At 38.2% G+C, this 16,823-nt stretch overlaps 1 protein-coding gene across 4 annotated transcripts in view; it reads left to right on the forward strand.

The window, feature by feature from the left end:
• The window catches only part of LOC111868315 (MLX-interacting protein), a 176,088-nt gene extending 170,890 nt beyond the window's left edge, over positions 1-5,198 (forward strand). For all 4 annotated transcript variants that reach the window (XM_023858862.2, XM_023858861.2, XM_033753005.1 and 1 more), the window contains 2 exons: positions 1,591-1,720; positions 5,017-5,198. In XM_023858862.2, the coding sequence (XP_023714630.1) occupies positions 1,591-1,720; positions 5,017-5,147 (261 nt within the window). In that variant the 3' untranslated portion in view covers positions 5,148-5,198. The remainder of the gene's footprint in view (positions 1-1,590; positions 1,721-5,016) is intronic.
• The last annotated feature ends 11,625 nt before the right edge of the window (positions 5,199-16,823 follow it).

Raw genomic sequence — 16,823 nt, forward strand, 5'->3', positions numbered from 1 at the left:
ATTTTAACTATTTGTAATTATTTTAATTAACTGGAACGTGGCTATCTTGGACAAAGTGAAGTTTTGTGTGTTGGTGATTTCTTTTTCTACTATAAATGCCTCTGATGATGGCTCCGTGGTGAGCCGAAACATGTAAGGCAGGTGCTGACGAGGTGGAAAACTTAAAAAAGTGTCACATTTGACGGAAGAAACTTGATTGTTAATTGGTTAGTGTGACGGACCAGAATGAAAGACCTTAAACTGGTCACCTAGTGTTTGTTCTTGTCTCTACAGAGCAAGTTATGATGTGTCCTACGATTGGTAATCCCACCAGCTGCAAAATTCATACTGTTATCTGCTTCCTTCATGCCAAATACATGAGTGCTGTGGAAATCCATTGTGAATTATGCACAGTGGTTTATGTCCAAAATGTAGTGAGTGAAGGATCTGTAAGACAATGGCATAGAATGTTCAAAGATAGGCAAGCGAACAGATGTTCATGATGAAGTGTGAAGTGGTCAGCCATCTGTAGTGTGATGATCTTGCTCAAAAGTAGCCTGTGTATTATTGACCAATGTGTGCCTAGGTTTCCTTAGTGGTTTCTTCCCCTTGAGCTTTTCAAACCAACATTTTGTATGCATTTTTCATTTCCTGCATCATCCATTCCATCACATTCTTCATCATCTGATCACCTTAATAACTGGTAAATGTCTGCAAATTATGAATCTCTTTTTGCTGTTTTCTACATTCTTTTATTATTTTATGATCATGGTCCATTTTAGGTCCATGTCTTCCTGAGCCAGTATTATTCATTGCCGTCTGTTTCTTGACACCTCGAGTTCCAATATTCAGCTTTCTTTGTATTTCAAAGTTCCTCACTTGGGGTGAAATTTTGGAACTGGTATGAAGTTGTTCATGCGGACTGGTAGAAGATGCAGTCTTTAATGTGTACACATTTTGAAACATAGCTCTAGCTAAGTCCATGGCACAGGTTCTTCTTGCTCAGGAAACAGTCAGTATTAGGCCTAGAATACACACAGCATCATTGGTCGTATGACATCTGTACGGTTCGTGTCACATCAAGTAATAGAATATAAAGTGTAGGCTTAGCTTTTGTACATGATGACATGCGACATCTACCGTACGGCAGTCGGAGAGCAAAGAAATGTATTTGGTTGCTCTAGTGAGAAAATGAGGTCGTACGGCAAGAAAATTGTACGACCTATGTCTCTGTGTGTGTTCCTAGCCTTATGTATAAAGGGCACCAGAATTCAGAAGCTTGAACTATAATGAAGAGAAATGAAGGAAAAGAAAACTTTGTTGAACAAATCATTATAGTCATTTCTGTTTGTGCATAGCTGCACAGTTACTGAGATATTCTGCTTAGTTAACTATTTGGACTAAATAAATGAACAAAAAATCTGACTTCATAAACTGGAATGGAATGCTCATTTCAAAATATTCAACTAATGCTAACAGAATATTGAAAGCATACAAGCATCCGGTCATTGTAAACAGTTGACAGAGAATCATGTTAGTGTGGTAGTGACTTGTTACAACAGGTCGTGAACGTTTCTGCTGTAAGATTGTACTGCCTTAACATGAGTACAGTTAAGCATCTTGCTGGAGCCCCTTCTTCAATCATACAATGCAGCTGTCTCAACAGCTAGCCTGGAGGATCTCTATCGTTCAACACTGCTCTGGGTAGAGCAGCGCTGTTCCCTTGCAGACCTTCGGCCAGGTAGCAGTTTTTCCCCAGTAACCTTTCATGCCCATTGCATAACTATGTGTACTCTCATACACCAGAATGCAACTGTAGATGGCAGTAGTTAGAAAAGTGTACACTATTCTCCATTGCAATTTACCGCGAGATCAAACCATCATTACTGGCCATATTTGGCTATGTATCACTTTAAATTTGCTAATTATTCTACATTCTGTAAAAATGTGATGATCCATGTATTGAATTGAATTGAATTTGAATTGAATTGAATTTATTTACATTTATAAATCCTAAGCAGGTTAGTACCTTTGGATACAGAACAAGTCAAAAGGTTACATACATAAGTACAGGCAATTTTAGCTTAAAAATTAATATAACTTAATTTTACATCATTCTCTATTTACATTGAAGTATTCATCTAAAGAGTAGAAGGAATGAGCATGTAGGTAATTCTTTAACTCTGATTTAAACTTTTTAGTATCATTGCCCAAGTTTTTAATACTTTGTGGCAGATTGTTGAACACTTTTATGCCAGTAAAGTAGACTCCTTTTTGATATACTGATAAAGTTGATGAGGGTAGGTGGAAGTTATATTTTTGTCTCGTATTCATGTTATAGACATCAGAATTTAATTTGAATTTATCTTTGTTGTAAACAACAAATAGGAGAAGCGATAATATGTATTGCGATTGAAGCGGTAGAATTTTTAATTTCTTAAATAATTCTCTACATGAATGTTTATTTCTACCTTCTTTTAGCTATGTATGAGGTAACGTTCCCATACTGTCTCTGTAAATGGTATAAGCAAATGAAAACAAGTTGCTTCACGAATTCCTGAACGTATATTCAGGTTATTTTACAGTGTTGCAAATACCTGACCTGGCCTTGAGGACTTAAAAACCTGCCCTTGAAAAATTTAATCTGCATCAGCTGTGCCTTTCATTTGTGTGTGTGCTTATTATTATTTTAGTTCTGCAGTATTAACAGTGCTAAAATACCTGTTTATTTCTAGCCAGCCTATAGAAACTGTGGCACTGAAGTCTTGTCTTCATGTATAGACTTCCATTATGCTCTCTTGTTCTGACTGATGTATAAACACTGGCACTGAGGTTTGTTGTTAGCCTGAAAGGGTTGGGCTCCAATTTTGTGCTTTCCACATTAATGCTCAGTTAGTGTACCATATGCACTTGTTGAAAGCCTTGTCAGCTGTGTAGTGTTAACATGCGAGTGAGTCAGATGGAAGATGAAAGATAAAGTACAAGTATTGGTTACAATTAATTATAACAATGTTATGGGTTTCCACACTTTACAAACCCTACACACAAATCTCTTCACACTGTCCTCAGTAGTTTACACGTATTCACAGTACGGGAGCTATATAAGTCACTGTATTACACACTTCCAGTTACTTCTCAGTTATCACAAACTATCACTAATTATCACACACGTCCGGTTCTTCTTTCCACTACGACTGCTAGATTCCAACTCACTGCATGGCTGCTGCCTTGAAAACTCACTTCGGCGGCCAACACACTTTAACTTGTTTCATAGGTTGCTACACTTTAACTGACTTCGTAGGCAGTGTAGTTCTCTTATAAACCCTCAGCCGGACAAGGGGAAAACGCCTTGCTTCCTTGTTGCCTAGTCGCCATGTTTGCCTGTTACGTAATGGGTACCGCTGTTTATTACTATCATCTCTAGCAACCACTGTTTACTTGCTTTGCTTAGCAACCACTGTTTACTCGCTTCACATAGCGACCAGTGTGCTTGGACTCGGCTCACTTCGGCTCTGCTTGGCATGTCACCGCTGGTGGGGGTGGGGGGGTTGTGTTGACCTGCTTATTACCGTAGCAATGACAGCGCTCCAGTGCCAAGTCACCGCTGGGGAGGAAGGGGGATGTCCTCCATAGCGCAACACGTCACACTATAATAAATAGAAGTGTTGTGCATGTTTGTAGCTGGTAGTGAAGGTGAGGGTGGGAGGTGGACCACTGTCGGATGTTTCTAACACAGACCCTGATCTGTGTAGTTGTATTATGCATGGGCTAGGGCGATATATATTGCTCTTGAAAAAATATAATTTTCATTTTCAAATTTTCCATCTTCTGGCATATAGCACCCTGTAGTATGTATATGAGCCGACATTTTGGAGGAACATATCACCTCCATCTTCAGGGTCTAAAATCGGCTGAGCAAGAAACCAGCGAGAACAGTGGGTAGGCAGAGTGAGCAGTCAGTCAAGATAACAATTACAGGGACCAGAGGGTCAGAGCCCAGTCCCCATTGGCTCACTACTCTGGGTGAGCCAGTAGGAACCAAGAGCTGGGTAGTATGCAGAGAACGCCTGTCATTCAGGAGGAACACATCACTTCCATATTTAGGTATTACGGGGAAGCCAAGCAAGGAACCAACATGAAGCAGGCAGCAAGCAGAGCTTTGCTATTTGTTTTATTTCTGGAATCTGTCAGTTTTTCTGGAACAACAGTTTTTATATTATGAAGATAACAATAGAAATTAACTGTGTATTTCTGAAAGTACTTTTTATTACAAAATTCCCAATGACATATACATTTTTTCAGTACTAATGTCATTACTAGTTGAAACGTCCGATTTAAAATTAACCACCGTCCCCATAGTACAGGGGTTTAAATCCTGTAGTCACTAATGGAGCTGAGCCCTTCTTGAGAAGCTGCCAATTGTGCAGCTACTCAAGAACTTCCCAGCATTTTATGGAACCCTAAGGTTCATTACTGTGTTCACAAGAGCCCTCCACTGGTCCCTCTCCTGAGCCAGATCAATCCAATCTTTACCATCCCAAGGTGGGTCCCTTGTCACCACGGCATGACATGTCCTCAGGTTGTGGATGGAGGAGACACTCTCCAGATATGGAGGGTAACTGCGAATATATTGAAGCAGTCGAGGACAGCCGACAGGGGGTGGTCCTCCAGCTTGGGGGTTGGGCAGAGGGCCAACAACTCCTCGCCGTAAAAAAATAAGCTTGTTACGAAAATTTGCAAGAAGCCTCGGACCTTAAATCCCATACAGTGCATCAGGTGATGCAAAAAGTAAACTGTCAGTGTTGAATGCCATCACAGTCATTTGCCCATCTGTTCTTGAGCGCCACACATGACATGCAGCTTACATTATATGTGGGACTTGCTTTGGGTGTACTGTTTTTACCCAGGAATAGAACAACTGCAAGTCTGTGATAAGCATCCAATTAAAATTCAGAAAAGGCAAATAAAGGGAAAATTGTTTCATTTCACAGATAATTATGATATTTTATATATTATATTTTATGTTTCATGTTTTAGCGGTGCTGAATTCACTGCGGTACCTGTGCACAGCTACAGACATATTGACAGACCCTTCACGCCTTCCTGATGAGGCAAGGAAGGCTGTGAGCAAGCAGCAACAAGACCAGCGACCGAATGGGACTCACTGACCTTCGGTTATGACTTGTGACACTAACAGCATCTAGTAAATTGCCAAGCAGATGCTACATGCCTGGAGAGGCTGAGGAAAGCCAAGTAATCTTCCAGACAGGATATCCACCCGCATTCAGTAGCCTTGAGATGATTGTTCACTGCCAATTTCAAGTCAAAATGTATATAAATTTGGAAATTGTGGCAGTGAGATAGACGCTGCTGAGCCTGGAGTTCAATTTGCTAATTGAACTGCATCACGCACTAATGCAAATGAGATTACGTTTCTCACCAACACCTACAGGCCTCTTCACCTAAGCGAGCCGAGTTTTGCCTACTTCAGTCTATTGAAAGTAGCCCAAAACACTCATTTTCAGGTGAGATCCACTTCAAACCAAAGGGTGCTTCTAGTTCATTAAGTACAAGAGTAAAGATGCCATTTCAAGATCTCTCATCAACAGATTAAACTGGATCGTTTTGCCTAGTAAAACAACTGATTAACCCATTCCAGATCCTATATTCTATTTGCAGGGATTTGTATCACAACTCCACACTTGCAGTCGGGTCTCTTGGATCTTTGGTCAGTGGTAAAGATGACAGTAAATTGTAAATACATTCATGACTAAATATTTTGTAGAATTTATTTTATGACATTTATAATCCCTTATATTGAGTTAAACTATAATTTTATTTCTCTTGAAATTTCACCCAGTGAATATATATATGTGGTGATTGTGTGATTAATTGAGCCAACAGCAGTGCAGAACTGTCCTTTATGCCATAGTCTAACTTGTAAATGGAAAAATTTTGCTAATGTGAAATATATATATATATATAAAGAAAGAGAGAGATATTCACACATACAGGTAGGCTGTTTTAGGAGCTGCCACAGATCGTTCAACCAGTCCAGTGGACAGGAGACAAGTTCCTGTGTCAACTCTTTCTGTGTGTGTTCAGACCTATTTCACAAATGACAGAACCCATAGGTCAAGAAAGCAGATCTTGGAAATGGCCTGTTGTTACATATTCCTTGCACCTCCACAAAGTATTCACATTCGTTCATTGTAGCTCCTTCCCAGAAACAGAGGAAACTTGAAACTTGAATTTCAGGTTTCTTGTGCAAGATTTTTAAGACATTTTGGAGGGTATTGTTTATGCCTGGCACACCTTTGATCCATTTTCTTTTCAGTGAGCACTCTGTTTTCATTTGGGCCTTGTTGTCAAGTAGCAACCCTGTCTTCCTAAATTGATTTACAGTTTTATGTGTTGTTCTCTGGAAACTGAAACTTCTAATTTTTGATATGGGTATTGTACATGGACACTCATTTTGATGTGCAACTTTAATTCATAATTCATAATAATTCATAATTTTATTTACATCCATAACTGTAAAATATACAATCGGATAAAGTCAAAGAGAATATATAGATTTAATAACAATCACACCTAACATAATCAAAGAATACATAAATACTTAAATAAATTATATAAAAAAAAACACCAGCACATGCATTAACAAACAATTACAGTCATTTTTCAACATCTTACATATAAAAAACTCCTGAAGAGAGTAGAAGGCACTATGCAACAAATAACACTTCAATTTCCTCCTAAACACTTTAAAATCAGATACATTATTTAACTTCCAAAGGAAGATTATTGTATAGTTTTATGCCCATGTTTATCACACTTCTCTTACAACGATTTGTATTACAATGTTGGGCATACAGATTATGTTTATGCTTTGTATTGTAATTATGCACATCAGAGTTCAGAGTTGTATAGATTCTATTTTTTATGATAAAACATAAAATCTCCAGTATATACAAAGAAGTAACAGTTAAAATTTCTAACTCACCAAACAGCCTTCTGCAGGATGCCCGATTATCAATGCCCATAATGGCTCTTATGCATTTTTTTTTGTACTTTAAAAACTGTATCTATCTCTTTACCTCCACCACCCCAAAACATAATACCATACTTAAATATGGATTCAAATTTAGTAAAATATACATTTCTTAATACCTGTAAACTAACAGAATTACGTAAGGATTTGATCAGATATAGAGCCTTGCTCAGCTTAAGGCAGATATATTGAGTGTGATTCAACCAGCTCAAATTTTCAGAGATATCAATACCCAAGAATTTCACCGAAGATGAATATACTAATTCCCTATTGAATAAACGTATGACCGGTCTGTTCCTAGAAGTAGATCCTTTTCCATGGAAAAATAATACTTTGGTCTTGTCAGTGTTAACAAAAAGTTGATTCACATTAAACCAACTTTCTAGTTGATCAATAACCTTTTTGATTTTTATATTTAAAGAACTAAGAGAGTTATCAGTGAACAATATATTAGTGTCATCTGCAAATAGTACAACCTTAGCCTGAGGTATAGCATGTGGCAAATCATTAATGAATAATAAAAACAACAGAGGACCCAAAACAGATCCCTGCGGAACACCATGTTTAATTTCCTTAAGTGACGAGGTAAAGGACTTAGAATAACAGGATACATGGTCCTGGTGATAAATTTCTACATATTGGAATCTATTCGTTAGATACGAGGTCATCCACTCATGGATTTTTCCTCTAAGCCCATACAAGTCCAATTTAGTAAGTAACCGGTCATGGTTTATTACATCGAAGGCTTTTGTAAGATCTAAAAATACGCCCATGGCAAATCGTTTTGAATCTAATGTTGTCAAAATGTCCTCAAGAAAAGACTGGATAGCAGTATAGGTAGATTTATTAGCTCGGAAACCATTTTGGGCACTAGAAATCAAATTATATTTATTTAAAAAACTTATAACTCTATTGTGTATTAAAGTTTCAAAGATTTTGGAAAATGCAGGAAGAATTGAAATTGGTCTGTAATTAGTAATATCTTGAATTCGGCCCTTCTTTAGAATAGGCCGTACTTTGGCAATCTTCATCAAATTTGGAAAGGTACCTGTGTTTAATGAGAGATTAAATATGAAAGTTAACGGTTTATTTATAAACTGTATGCAGTGTTTAATTAATGATGCCGGAATCTCATCAAAGCCAGAAGAATACTTATTTTTTAGTTTACCAGTAACATTCAGTACCTCCTCTTCGGTAATAGGAGCCACAAACATCATATTAGCATTCCGAGGTATTGTATTAGCAGGGACACGCACCTGTCTAATATCCTTTGTATGGGTACACATCCTATCAACAATCTCTACGAAATGATCATTGAAATGATAAGAAAGAAGCTGGGGGTTTGTAACTAACACTGAACCAATTTCTAACGCAATAGTCGGATTTGAAATACAGCCTTTTCCTGTTTCTTTCTTTATTATATTCCATAAGGCCTTTGTACGATTACTAGAATTTACAATAATACGGTCATTTGCACGTTTTCGAGCAGCGAAATTAACATTAACATAACACAACTGACTGAATGTTCAGTACAAGAGCAGGGGTTTGGATCATGGTTGACAGACATGTGACATGTAAGCTCACTTCAGGGGGAGGGGGTCAGTATTGGAGAGAAACTGTAATGCATATAAGCTGTTGTCCGTCATCTGCACCACGAGCCTGAACGCAAGTGGTGCAGATTGACATGAGTAGTGTGTGTTCCTCCTGTTGGACTGTCTAAATGATTTGCAGCAGGCTCACAAATGATCTCCCTGTGTGTGTGTGTATATATATATATAATTTTATAATATATATGATATTTTCTTCAGAACGACACAGATTTGAGCATATTATTTATATGTGGAAGTTGTTTTATATGAAAGTTAAGAATTCTTTAATATTTTTCATTTTTATAAGAAAATTCCATCTTAATTTTTGTTTTGTAAAATTTTTTGGTATTGCACAAATTGTACATTTATATATGATGCTTGTCTTGCAGGTACAGCTTTTAGCATCCATAAATGGATGAAATTTGTCTGTATAAGCAGGAACCTTCAACTGAAATGGTTTCTAGATGAAACTATAGTCTGACCAAAATGTGAAACTGATTACTCTCTTCATCATAGTACCAAAGTTGAAAATGTGTAGAAATTTACCTCAATGCCTATTGCTAACTAAAAATGGAATGATTGTTGCAGTTCTTGTGAAATGAACCAGGTTTATTTAAGTCCATCTATGTAAGCAAATGTGGCCTCTCCTGAGAGTTACATTGTTACTTGCAAGTGCAATCGGGGTGTTTACAAGATGGAGGAAGAATGTGCATAGCACAGTTTATATATTTTTATTTATAATGCTACTGTTGAAGGAAAGAAAGAATGTCAAAGGCCTTGTGGGCAGGACTAGAAATTGTTATTGTTACTAACATTACATCATGTGATCAACATTATGTACAGACAGTGGCAAGCATTATTACAAAATTTAATCTATTTTGCTAGGGCCGTTACCTTAACTAAAAAACATATTAGCTCCAATTAAAACTGGAGTCATTTGTTAATGCTGTATGTTCTAAATAGATTTTTAAATGTTCTTTAATCTAGACTAAGTTTTTTATTGAAGTTTTCAACATTGCTGTTAATGATATATAAAAATGAGCTATGTGGTATGACTGAATGCAATGATGAAGCCACTTTTATACTCTTCACATCCAAATGAAACCATCTCTTTGTTAATATGTAGATTTCTCTCACTATTTTGTATGATATGATTTGCTTGAAGCTTTTACCGTATGATGACTTGTATCTACTCACTCCTGTAACCAAGAAGACTGTTGTTGTCTGCATGTAGCACACACATGCCACATGCTGTATCAACTTTCTTTATGTACAAAAAGGGATGACAAAATACATAAGACCCATGTTGCTCATTGGCAGTGTTAAGCTCATTGAAATTATTTCTCACTGCAGTTCTTCATGGAGAGGAGAGTTCCTCTGGCCAAGACAACTGCCTTCCATGTTGATATTTGAATAAATCTGGTAGTGTCCTGAATGTCACACTCCCAGCCTTTTCCTGGATTTTGTTACAGGCCTCTTTGACTCTTTTCATTATCATCATCAACTGTCTATAGACATTTACAACAGGATGCATCATCATATCACAGTATCCTGGGCACTCTTCATGTATTGTCATATATTTGGGGTTGCATGATGTATAATAATATGTTCTGGATTTGCTGATTGGGTTTATTTGACACTCACAAGTCATAACTACAAATAATCTGGTGTATGCACTCTAAAGAGTGTGCTAACTATAGCACACAAAATAAAATCTTCAACATCTGCTTGCTAGTCATTGCTTGGTTATCTGGTTAATACTTCATGCCTGAATACTCAACTACTGAACTGCCTTCTGAATTCTCATGAATGAGTCACTGTCCAAATTGCATTCAAGTCAAAGTCACATTGCAACTGACTCTCAGTCAGTCAGTCAGTAAATGTTGTTGTTGAGCTCCATCTGGGACTCATGACCAGATATTTATTACCGTTCGTCAGTTACAGTCTTGTTTCTGTGGGGCGCCCTCTCTGATGAGAGGATGGGTCTGCCTTTTGTACATGCTTCTGGCCCTTGCCAGCGCAGTCTTTCTTGGTCCCAAGTCCCTTGAGACTTCGCAACCATATTTTACTCTCTCAGATTTGAGACTTCCCTTTTCGTCGGCTCGCCTCGTGAATTCCATTCACGAATGAACTCCCATTTTATAACTGCCAGAGAAGCAAATAGAGGCCACCACCTCCAAGGGTTCCATTGCTACTGTTCATGAATATGTTTTCTCGGAAACCACGTGTTCTTAATTCCAAAGCAGCTATCTCGTTTCTAAATGTTTACAAGAATCAATTTCTCCATGGAAATTTAGTGGCCCACGTCACATCCTCTCCTTTGAAGGAAACATGCATATTCTCCATCCTATGATGTGGCATGATCGTTACAATTTTCTCCACTTCATATGTTAGATCATATAAGCATAGCTTTCATTTCATTCTCTTACTCTGCTCCCTTTGATGATGTGCTTTGGCCTGTTTCAACCCTAAACTAATTCTAAGATAGGAAATTTCTTACACATATAGATGATGGTTGATCTTATTGCGAGCCTTCTACCAGTATGGGTCAATACCATACAAAAGGTAAGTAATATCCATGCAGAGCCTGAGTGTGGTGGTTGCCAAAGATCAGGGTCAACAAGATTAGCTTACATATCTCTCTAACCCCCAAGACATGGTGTTTCTTGAGCTGTTGACATTTATATACGTGTTCAAGAACTTCTTATATGAGCCAAAGATTTGTGAGGAACAGTGCAACATAATGCAATACTATATGTACTTCATATGCTTTATATTCTTAAATATCATCATTCTTATCCTTTCCAGTAAGGCCTAGTCCAACTGCTCTGGGTATTACAAAACAGAATTCTGCCATCCTGTTAGGAGTCTTCTTAAACAGGTTTAATGAAAGATGAATGCTTGCTGTTCTGTCATCATATCTTCTTAGGCAGTCTGTCTATCTATGGCTCTACAGTCCTTTGTTTGACCTCAGCCACTTTCAGTTTCTTAATCCTATACACAGTCGATAGACCTCCCTGGATGGGGGATCAGCCCATCACAAGGGCACTACCTACACACAGAACAACACAAACAAGAATAAACTAACACAGACATCCATGCCTTGAGTGGGATTCGAACCCACAGTCCCAGCATTTGAGCAAGCAAAGACAGTTCATGCATGGCCACTGTGATCAGTTTCCGTAGGCAAAATCATTGGCATCAAATTTGAGTTAGCAGTATATCAAAGATCTGCCCTGTCTCCATCATTATGTATTGGTGCCATGTTTGTCAGTGTGAAGCCTGTTCCTTATTGTTGCACTGGGTGGCAGGAGGGCAGAATTTAATTGAGCAGTCATCATTCTCGCTATAGATCTGGTACCCTATTTCTTAACTCATCTCCGTCCACCACTGTTTAATCTCAACATCCCAGACTGTTACTGTTGTAACTGCCTTGATGAAAAATGAGAGGGAAGGCCGAGGTCACACTTCCACAAGCCTGTTGCATCAGTCTGCCACTGACATCAGGCTGTGAACATGCATTGTTTTTACATGAGCGCTATTTCGACTTTGTGTTGCCTCTAGAGAGGTGCTGTGCACTGTTGCCTATGCAGTGCACTACTACTACACCTCGCAAGCTGCACATTTCCATCTCTGTTCAGCAGATAGGCATTTTTAGTTAAGTTTGGTTTTATAGGTAACATGTTGATAGAATTTGTGCTCCAAATTCAGTAATTAAGTTGAGACCTGCAGCCATGTCCTCCATTGGCCCTGGTACCCAGCAACTTATATGATCAAGCAGTATAAAGATACACAGAATCAGAAAGAAGATGAAGCCAAATAAACTACTGACTCCTCCCACATTTTCTCATTGGATCATGATATTTCAATCATGGTCTATGGACTGGGGGCTGGTGTACAGATGGGACAGTTTGGATGCAGTGCCACATCACATCCTGATGATGTGGCCAGAGATAGTTCCTGAATCATTGGTCATTTTTAACCAACTGAAATGGCTGACAGCTCAAGGTTTCATTAACTTTAGCCAGCGCAAAAGCTTCAGATCTTCTGTTCACATTACAATGGGTTTTATGCTGCTATTCTTTAGTAGAGAGAAACCAATTAAAATCAACAGGGAACTGAAAATACTTACATGAGAATATTAGTTTTGTATTATTGTGGATTGCTCAAAGCAGTAAGATGTGGAACCAGAAAAAAACTATGTAATGCGGTCAACAACAGAACTTCGGTTACTTAGTAGCAAAGGTTCCAATAATCAGACAACAGAGGAAATATTGCAGATGTCTCCTAGGCAATGGATACAGAAACAGGCAGTTACATTGGAGATGCAAAAAGAGAACCCTTCAAGAGATGCTCTCCATATGGTTCGGCCAAAACCTACCCTTGGGAGAGAACTAACCCAAAATAAGACAGAATACAACAGAAGGAGTCAAATGTGTGAACTACTGTAAGTAATTAAGTAAGTAAGTAAAGGTACCCCTTAATGGGCCATGGAGGCCCATAGGGTTGTGAGATATTGAGGTTCCCACATTTTCTAGATAATCAGCTCACAGAAGGCGGTGAGGTTGTTAGCCTTACGCGCTGGCCACCCTTTACCCCCAAGAATATTCCCGGTACTCATGTTAGGGTCTGAGTCGACCCCAGGCCCATAGTTCAACTGGAAGGATTAGGTAAATTGAAAAAATCCACCTGATTGGCATTCGATCCCATGACCTTCCGGCTTGTAGCACAGTGCCTCAACAATATCAGTCACGCCTACCCTCCTACATGGGACAATATCAATAAAAAGATAGATATTCGTTACACAGGAAATATTTAGATGGTAAATATGGGTTTGTTATCAACATTAAATCATCTCATCTATATTTACATAGTAACACTTTTACTAATCCAGAGCAACACTTGGCACAGCCTCACTAAATAGAAGGTCAGGAGAGAGCAAGTAATTGATTCTACACATGCATTAATGAATCAGTTTTATTCCCAAGAAGTACTGACACTGAATATATCAGCGATGAATTTCATATGTAAGAGTCTTGACAAAAACAAAAAAACACTGGCTTCAGTCCACAAGCGAACTGTACCAACTGAGTGACCCCCGCTAGTCGGCAAAATTAGTGCCAAGGTGTGCTACAAGTCACCGAAGTATATATTCAGTAGACTCCAATGATGAAGAAAGACATTCCTCAGTGGATTCTTATTGTGGTCTGAGTTACATCACCAAGAAGTCTGTAGATGGGTACCAACATTCAAGAGAAATATGTAATTGTTGTGTAGATGACCACATAAAATGCTATTATGAATTCAAGCAGTTGTTATTTCATGTATAATATTAAATTCTGCACATCTAATGTCACACTTTGGGTGGACTCTTGGTTTCAGTATTGGAACTCATGTACACTGTTCTACTGAGCAAGTCTGTTGAATCATCTTTAAAGTTCCTGTTTTTTTACAGAGAAAATGTTTGAATTTTTCATAATGAGAGGATGTTGTCTATTAATACTCAACAACTCATTCCTATTTGACCCAAAATAGTAACATTTTACAGCTGTTATGACTTGGACTGTGGATGTTCTGTTCACTCACATTTTCAGCTAGCAGTAAATGGTTACAGACTTGTATACAATGGAACATGAATTTAAGGATATTCCCTTATTTAAAGTTCCGTTTCAGTGATCCCAAATCAATTATGGTACACTTAATTTTTTTGTCATCCAAAGCTCCCTAAAGAAACCTTGAATCAAGGTTCCTCTGCATGTAGGGCTTCAGGAGAGGATCTTTGTAACCTCATTGTTTTGCTTTCTTTCCAGATTGTTCTTTAGTGTTACAATACCATGCGTGGAGTTGTGAATCTCCAATAGGATATCTAGCTGATATTATACCGTTGTATTTGGTATGTTCTACGGTGTTGAATGTGATGATGTCCTGTTGAAGAACATGATCATTAAACTGATTCTGAACGAAATTGTGGCACACAAAGTCTCCTTCCTGAACTAGCATCCAATGGATGGTACTTCTTATTGCTTTCAAGGTAACTTAAATAACATTTTAATGATTATTTATTGTCAAGCAATTGGTGACTATATTGCCTGTGGTTCTGTATGGGTGTGAAACTTGGTCTGTGACATTAAGGGAGGAATATAGACAGGGTGTTTGAGAACAGGGTGTTGAGAATATTTGGACCGAAGAGGGATGAAGTGACAGGAGGTTGGAGAAAACTGCATAATGAGGAGCTTCATAACTTGTACTCTTCTCCAAGTATAATTAGAATGATCAAGTCGAGGATGAGGTGGACAGGTCATGTAGCACGAATGGAGGAGACGAGGAATGTGTATAGGATATTGATGGGAAAGCCAGAAGAGACCACAGGGAAGACCAAGGCGTAGGTGGGTGGACAATATTAGAATGGATCTTAGAGAGATAGGATGGAATAGATCTGGCTCAGGATAGGGACCAGTGGAGGGCTCTTGTGAACACGGTAATGAACCTTCAGGTTCAATAAAATGCTGGCAAATTCTTGAGTAGCTGCAGAATTTGCGGCTCCTCCAGAAGGGCTGAGCTCCATGAGTAAGTAAGTAAGAGGTGGTTTGGATTGGTAATGGGATTTACTGGACCCTTAATACTCATAACTACAAGTGACTCTAGCACTATTGTTAATTCAACACACACTATACAGTTCATTACAGCACGCACTAAGTCTTCTCAGGCTGCTATGTCTTGACCGGTTGTCTGGTAATGGCTCCCAACTCAGTCAATCAATACACAGAAAATTATAAGTGGTACAAGGAATTGAGAATTTAAGTCCTCCCTAGGTGGAATCTGAACCACCAGTATTAGACAACATACAGAGAGTCCCTTCTTGAATGCTCCGTTAGATATAGAATAACTGAACTCAGTGACAGACAGTGTGAAAGTACAATCAAACCCAGGCCTAAATGGCATCAACTACAAAGTAATTAAATACTTACCAGAAAAGATGAGAAGTTACTATTAGCCTTATGCAATGAGATTCGGCACACTGGAGATAACCCCAATGAATGGGAACAAAACGCAATCTTCATCATACCAAAAGCAGATGGGAAAAACTTTCGACCTATTTAACTGGCTCTCTCCTTACTGAAGATTCTTGACAGAATAATAAAACTGCAGAATAAGTTGGTGGCTAGAACACCATAAAAAGCTACCTAACCTACAGTTTAGATTCCAAAAAAAATAAATCCTGCCTGGATAGCCCATCACTGATGTATTCTGACATAGTAAATGCCTTTTATAACAACAAAATAGTTGGAGCTGTTTTTTATGGACATAAAAGCAGTATAGAACAATGTATTGATAAATATCTTGATTGAAAGGCTAGCAGAAATGAATATATCAAAGCTAATGCTAAAATTTATCTGCAGTGTTACTTCAGGAATATACCATAGCATCAAATTTGACACCACTGATGTGATCAAGAATTACACATGGCTTGCCTCAAGGAAGCGTGTTAAGTCTGCTCTTATAATATTTACATGCTATCTCTGGATAGAAGTGTTAAAAGAATATACAAAGTGTTACAATTTGCAGACAACATGGCTATTTACACCACAGATACAAGTCCTGATGAACCCCTACCTAAACTGGAAAACTCAGCCAGAGAGTTAGGTTAATATCTCAATGACAGCGAATTACAATTAGCTCCTGAAAAAGGAAACTACATATATTTAGGAACAAGAGATCTAAAACAGAAACAGAGTGAGCAAATAATATTAATGACAAGAGGATTACATTTGAAAAACTAGTAAAATTCCTAGGACTACACTTCGAAATTGACTTTGAAGCCGACCGAAAATGGAAACATACCTGGAACATACTAAGCAGAAGTGCATTAAATCCATAGCAATTATTAGTTACAATCAAACCACACAGATGTGAGCATTCAGTCCATCACATAAGGTCAGATGGATTTGCTAAAAGAATACAGTGTAAAGCCATGAGACTAGCATTTGGATATATGACGACCACACCCAAAAATGTTACGCAAGCAGGGGCTAAAATACCTCCAATAACATTCCGATTACAATTCCTAGGCAGCAGTTATTTAACCAGAGCTGTTAGCAACCCTGACCATCCAGTAATATGATCATTGTAACAAATGGCAAGGGTTTGAGAGGATCGTACAAAATTACTCAGAGGAAAGGTACTTGCTATGTAGACAGAGA

This window comes from Cryptotermes secundus, unplaced genomic scaffold (assembly GCF_002891405.2).
Source record: "Cryptotermes secundus unplaced genomic scaffold, Csec_1.0 scaffold1244, whole genome shotgun sequence".
Lineage (NCBI taxonomy): Eukaryota > Metazoa > Arthropoda > Insecta > Blattodea > Kalotermitidae > Cryptotermes > Cryptotermes secundus.